Source organism: Chaetura pelagica, unplaced genomic scaffold (genome assembly GCF_000747805.2).
Source record: "Chaetura pelagica isolate M959 unplaced genomic scaffold, ChaPel_1.0 scaffold90, whole genome shotgun sequence".
Classification (NCBI taxonomy): domain Eukaryota; kingdom Metazoa; phylum Chordata; class Aves; order Apodiformes; family Apodidae; genus Chaetura; species Chaetura pelagica.
In genome coordinates, this window is record NW_009953496.1 from 17,911,984 (window position 1) to 17,919,066 (window position 7,083).

Genomic DNA, 7,083 nt, shown 5'->3' on the forward strand with positions numbered 1-7,083 from the left:
AATAAGTGAATGAGTTACATAAACATCATTTTGAATTGTATTCCCATAACCTATAAAAAGAAAAAAAGAAAGGAGAAAAGACAAAGTCAAGATTGCTCTCCCTATCAAAGCAACACAATCTTATCTTTAAAACAAAAAAAAATTTTAAACATAAATTAAGCCATTATAATAAAGTATTCAGATGTGAATTTAAAATAAGAAAGGGTTGTTAATTGTTTCCAAAACTGACAAACCTGTGCTAAGTTTGGTACTCCCAATGGCTCACAGGGAAAGGAAATAATTTTAAAATAAATTAAGAAACCCACCTTTTCTTTGGATTTTTCCTTCTAATTTTTCATAATCCCTACATCATTCTCTATTGCTGTAACTGCCAAAGCTTGATGGCACTTGGAAAAACTTACCCAAGCTACTTCTAATGGACACAACCTGAAAACTCATTGCCCCTGTGTTAACACCAAAGAAATTCTGCATTGTTGCTGTTCCCTTCCCCTTTTACTATTATCCTTCCTTTAGGCCCTTCCCTGGTGATCCCAGGAATGCTGAAATATATCCAAGTAGTCTCTTAAAGAGTGCTGTACAGCCGGTTTGCTCAGCTAACTTATGAATAAGAAGTATTATCATGCCAAGCTTTTGTTTCTCAGAGGAAAGCCTAGAATACAGTCCAGGCCCAGGATGCATTTTTGGTTTAAAAAGGACAAACTTTATATGCATTTTGACAAAAGATGTGTAACTATGTTAAAAAATGAAGTATTTTCTCAAATAAACTAATATCAAGTTTTACTTGGTAAATAACTTGTGTAGTCCTTACTAAACATGTAAGTACCCAAATGCTTCGGAGCAAACAAGTTCATAATTTCTTGAAAATTTGTTTAAATTATATAGACAAGTATTGACTTATTTCCTTACTTGTGGGGAATTATTAAATCTGCAAAACCAGCAGCTACATAGTATACTTCAGAACTAGGCCTGAACTTGCAGTGTTAAATCTCAAATTAAAGTCTCGCAGCCCCTAATACTGATTTAGAATTGCTGTTTATTTCAGAAAGGCTGAGATTTCTTCTGAATGGTACCAAATGTAAAAAATCATTTTGGAAAAATAGTAATCAAATTATTACAATTCATCAAAAGGCATTATGGCTGCTCAGAGTGCCAGATCTGCAAAATAACTAACATGCCTAAATACTATTACATACACTGAAGTCCCAAATTTAGATCTTCCAAACATACTCCCAAATGTGGAAAATGGAATTTAATTTAGGAGAAAAGAAGAAAGGTATGCTACCTTTCTTTTTACACTGATGACTATTAGTTCTCAGAAGAGTAGAAAGAGGTAGGAACAATATTAAATATTAGTAACGTATCACCATCGCAATTCTTTAATTACAATTAAATATATACACAAATAAGGAGAAAATGAAATGTACGAGCTTTCTTTGTCTCTATTCCACAAGACAACAATAACACTGTACAGAATTTTCTCTATATTATTAGCTGCAGAAAGTCTTTGCTTCTTTGTGAGCAAGCTCAAAATCAGGATAGAATCTGCAACACTTCTCCTTAACTAGAATCCATAGGATCTCAGTGTATGTGTTTGGAAAAGGAGGACTGCACAGAGGAAATTTACAAAGTGCAGCAGATAAAATATGGTCTTTGGCTTCAGGGAAGAGTAAAGTTACCATGACAATCCACACAACTCTTAGGCCTGGGGAGTTTACTCCCCTGGTTTGGCACTAGGGGGCTCTGTAGAGAAGTTCTGCCAGTTTGCACAAGTCCTGTGCACTCAGGTTTTTATTCTCTGATTCTAGAGCTCTGAACTAATGTTGTTTCCACAGCAAGTCCCCTTCACGATGGCTGTCCCGCAGAGATCCACCCCACTAGTGTTCAACTCGATACTCAAGCTAAGTACTCTGCATCCTGACAGCTTCATATCCTCAAATCTTTATCACTATGTCTACACTCAACATTCTGAATCCCAGCTGCCCTTTGCTCAGAGGGTTGATACATTGTCCCCACATGTCTTTTCCAAACTCAGCATCTTGTGACCCAGTTCTCTCACTCCCCATTTACTGCTGTCCCTTGCACACACATACTCATTCAAATTCCTACCCTTGTTCTGCAAGTGGGAAATAGGGAATCATGTGCTAAATTATTTATGTCTGGAAAGTGATGACAATATTTAAGATTTCTCACACCCTATGTAGTAACCATGGTAAATTATACTCCTAACATTTCTGTTGGTCAGGGTCCATAGTGCTTCCCTTCTTAGAGTTTAGCTGCCTATGCTCAAGGCCAGCCGATTGATAAGAAGAGAGCAAATTAAGAAGCCTCAATCAGAAGCCTTGAAGCTCACCAATAAAAGAATGGAAAGCAGATCAGCAGAGCTCCCCATACAGCTCTGTTAAAATGTCTTAATGTGTCTTCCCTTTGTAAGCTGGGACACTCTCCTGCTTCCTCCTTGCCTGACAAACTGCAGCTGCACAGCTGCAGCCAAGCCTGTGTTTACCACATACCTTCCTGAGTGGATCCTGACTGTCTCACAGAGTTGACTTCCCAGTTTGCCCCTGGACCTGCTGCATCCCTGTGGACTCACCTGATCCTGAGTACTCTTGGCTGCCCTGGCTACCCTCACCAGGCTTGCTCTGTTCTCATGGACTGCTGGACAGTCCTTTGGCCATAAAGGCTACAACTTCTGCTCTCCTTGTTACCATGTTTGGCTTACACTTCCCTTCTGGAGTTAGGAATTCAGCAACTTTCTGCACAGCTTGCTGGATTTTTCTCAGTTTTGACTACTTTTTAACAATTACTCCAGCTGACCTGAAAAAAAGTGTAAGTCTTGAAAAGCAGTGTCTCACAATAATATCTGATTTTATGAATAAACAACATACTGTTTTTGTTCCATCTTCTTGCACAATTATACAGGCTATACTACTGGAAACCTGCACTGCATGAAATGGCACTTAGATTGAACTAATTCTGAATGGTGATGAATTTACATACCTGAGGGACCCATTTGGATGAAACAAAACTGGTTGCTTCTATTGCAGGCAGCCCTGTTCTGGAAAGCCGGTTAATTAACTCAATTTTGATATCAGTTGGGACTATCACCTATGGACACAGAGGTATACCATAGTATAGCATATATAGTAAACTAACTTCATGAAGTAAGAAACTTTTGTAAGTGAGATGTTCTTAGTACATAATCTATACTTTTAAAACAGAAAAAAAAAAAAAAAACCAACAACAAAACACAAAAAACACCTGTACTCATACACTGTACCATAACTATACAGCTTAACAACAGTAGGAAGCTACTGCACAAGAAAACCATTAGGGAGTGTACATGACCCTACTCCATTTTTTGTCCAGCACAAAAGAAATAGAAAGCACTTGCAGTAGCCTCATTAATTAATATTAAACAAACACAAACCTAGCAAAAAGTGACAAAGGAAACAGTAACACAGAATAGTACAATCAGAGAAAAATGGAAAAAAAAAATCTCCACAGCTGAAGCAGAGTGAACTTCCTATTCTGTTTATACTATTAACACCTTTGGTGTCAGTAACAATGAAATACATAAGCTTATCCTCCTGTTTGTGGAAAGAGATACTTGTTTTGACACATGTACCCTATTTTACATAGTCTCTTTCAATCTTTTTCTATGCTTCCTTACCATTTCTCCTTTTTTCCATGCCTGTTCACAGTAACTGTGACAAAACCTACTGTACTAACCCTAGTAGAGTAGCACATGTAGCACAAACACATCATTAAGATAGGCAATATTTTATGGCATTTATCAGTTCTGTCATGACAGAATGTGACTGATTGACAATACAACTACAAATAGAGAAAAACAGCAGCAGAGTAACAGAAAGGCTAGTTAACTAAGTATAGCGAGAACTTATGTCTTAACATCTGACTAAATATTAATGTGCTTTTATTCTAATATACAAGACAGTTATTAACACTCACATCAGTAAATGCATTTATAGTACAAAATAGAAAAGACACGATTAGCAGGATATGTGTCTTTTACACAATGAAAATAATGCTGATGTGCATGTCAAAACACATTTCCAGAAAAGAGAAAACTTACCTTTTCATTTTGTAATCCATCTCTTGGCCCAACTTCTACAATCTTTATGTACTCAGGCAGTCCAGAAGCTTGAGATTCCTGAAACACAAATCTATACTGAAACACAAAACAATGAAGGGTCACTAAGATAAAAGGTACACCACGTACATGTCCTCTTCTATGATTCTGGGTATAAAGTCAAATGATCAACAGTAAATTTGCTCATGAGCTTTAAAATTCTATGAGAACATGTTCCACATCTTGAGTTTGGGAATAAAAGTTAAAAGCAGAAGTTATCGCATGCAGAAGTTATCACTGCTCCTCTAAGGCCACAAATGTTTATTATAAAAATGTATATAAAACCATAACTAAACATTGTATTTTACAGAATAAGAAATATTTCCATTACAAAAACCTTCCCAATGAACAATCCAGTCCTCCAAACCTCTATCTGAATGTTCTCAATTTAACCAAACAGCTACTTCTCTGTAAACGTTTGCAAGACCAGGCTATAAATCTGAAAAGAACAGAGCAGTCAAGAAATGTTAAAGAGATTATTAATGAAAGATGAAAGTAATTCCTCTGCCTTGAAGATTAAGGTTTTAAAGGATTTAAAGAAGAACAAGGAAGGCCCCTGGTAAACACGAAGAAGAATTTTCCAGGTGTAAGGGAAGATCTGGAAAGGCAGGAGGCCGACGGCAAAAGGAGGGAAGGAAGGCAGCAATAAGGTCAAAGAGCTAAGGAGAGCATGGGGAGCTTGAGGGAGGGAAGGAGAAACAAGAGCAGAAAAGCAGGTGAAGGGAAATGAAACATCTTTTTTTATTACTTAGCTGCTCTGTTATTGAATAAAGCTGACAGGTGTGGAAGTTAACATAACCTGGGCCTTTCTGTCCTGAAACAGTTCAGAGCAGTTACTCAGACTGACCCCAAAAAAAGCTATGTGTCTTTAAAAAACAAATCAAATGGCCAGCTTGGGGCATGCTGCCAGCACCTGCATGAGTAGACAGGAGGGATGCAGGCAGTCCCACCAGGAGCTCTGGAGATGCCCTGTTTTCTGTATTACACTGAATAAAAAATCCAACCGAGTGTCTCCATTCTTGTTGAAAGCTCATGCTGGGATAAGCTTGAGCTACCTGTGGGATGGCTGCTTCTGCTGCACCCACCACCTCCCCTGAAAGTTAAACTTGCATGGGAAGGACAACACTGTCAGCCGAGGGGGATAGTGCCTAGAGATCAAAAGTCACTTCTGCAGTGTGCAGATAGGGCCACTAATCTCCCATCATCCCATTTTTCATCCCTCCCTAGCTAGTATCATCAGGGTTGTTTCAACCAAATATCCACTAATTTCTCCTCAAAGTAACAGAAAATAAGCGTTCCCACAGCACCTTTGGTTTCCCCCCACATTCTCAGTGTCCATAGATGAAAGCAAGATCTCTGCAGCAGCAGCCACAACTCTAGCCAAAATACAATAAACATATTTCAGAGCATTTACTGTGTATTTATCTGAGCCCAGTAAAAAGAATGGGAAACAGCTGTATAGTATCTATTTGATCATGTGGAACATCTGGTAATTTGAAACACTGTCAGGTTTTGCTAAGCCCACACTCCCTGACAGTATAAACCTACTTAAATGTGAAGGTAAAACCTTCACATCTGCTGCATACTGTTTCTCTTTTTTTAATTATTTTTATTTTTTATTTTCACAAATATGGTACCACTTCAGCATTACAGGCATAAATCTCGGTTACTTCATGATTATCAGATCCTTCTTGTAACAAGACAAATGCCACAGCTGTGCTATGAGTTGTGATGGGGGGTGGGGAACAACAAAAATGGAGCTAAAATAGATTATGTGAACCAAAGCTTAATTTAGAGCATCAAAAAATAAAATTTGGTGGCAAAAATGTTTAATTTCTAGGCCAAATCCTGTAAATTCCTACCATGGCAAAACTTTTGTTGAAATCAACCAACTGCATCTGTCTTTACAGAACAATTTACATAGCTCCAACATGTGCAGTAGCCATTCACACAGTCGTTCAGGGGATGCCTGCAGTCCTTGGCTTTTGTATGGGACAGAAATTTGGAAGGGATATTGCAGAAAAGCAGTCAAGTATTGATTTTTATTCTCCATCTGTGATATTTGAGTAATAAAATCTCTTTGAGCCTTAGCCCAGGTTTCTCACCCTCTGATTTTCTCTATATCCTTCCTGTCCACTAGCCAGTCCCAACTTGAATTCACTGCTCTTGAACACAACATTAAGAACAATGTATGGGATGACTATTACAGGGGCCATGTAGTGGAAACTTAAGGCAGACAAATCCTTATACCCTTCAAGCTGATGAACAAACAGCTTAGAGTAAACATCCTGGCTCTGAGTCCAGAAGAATCTTGCTTTGCTTTGAATTTCATCTACAGCACATTGACTGCTCCCGTCTTCAAGGTCACTCAGTTCCTCCTGTGTGCCATCAGTGTGGCACTGATGTCTCCTGTCTTTCTGTCATCAACAGATGTTACGACCTTGATATTTTTTCATGAGAACATTTGGACTAACAAGATTACCTTATTCTAACAAAAACATATATTATATATATATATATATAAATGTGTAAGTGCTAAAGAAAAAACGTATTTTTTTAAAAGACTTGAGAAACTCCACCAACAGCACCTCTGTGGTCTAATAAATCTGCTTTCAATATTACCTCTTATTCCCTCCTCAGTCAGTTTCTTATTCACCTCACAAACTGTATTCTGACCATCTTGCTCCTCGGCATAACTAATAATTTCTCTTACACTGCATTGCTGAAGCTCAGATAACAAACAAGTAAAAGGGAGGCAGAATACTTAGGCTGAGGCTCCTGTGTACTATTTATGCATTTTACTGTGCATAACCTCTGGACACAATTCAGAAACAAAAAAAGACACGACAAGAGTACATTTTAGCATTTTTTTTCATTCTGTGGCCCACATTGAATCAGAGGAGTAAAGAAGTATCTTTTGACCTTAATCTTGC

General features: G+C 37.9%; 1 protein-coding gene across 1 annotated transcript in view; it reads right to left on the reverse strand.

Moving 5' to 3' along the window:
- Positions 1–6,366, reverse strand: part of HMGCLL1 (3-hydroxymethyl-3-methylglutaryl-CoA lyase-like 1) — a 58,410-nt gene extending 52,044 nt beyond the window's left edge. The window contains exons 1-3 of the mRNA XM_009999270.1: positions 6,256–6,366; positions 4,094–4,189; positions 2,998–3,105 (exon numbers count right to left, since the gene is read on the reverse strand). Coding sequence (XP_009997572.1) covers positions 2,998–3,105; positions 4,094–4,189; positions 6,256–6,366 — 315 coding nt within the window. The remainder of the gene's footprint in view (positions 1–2,997; positions 3,106–4,093; positions 4,190–6,255) is intronic.
- Positions 6,367–7,083: the final 717 nt, after the last annotated feature.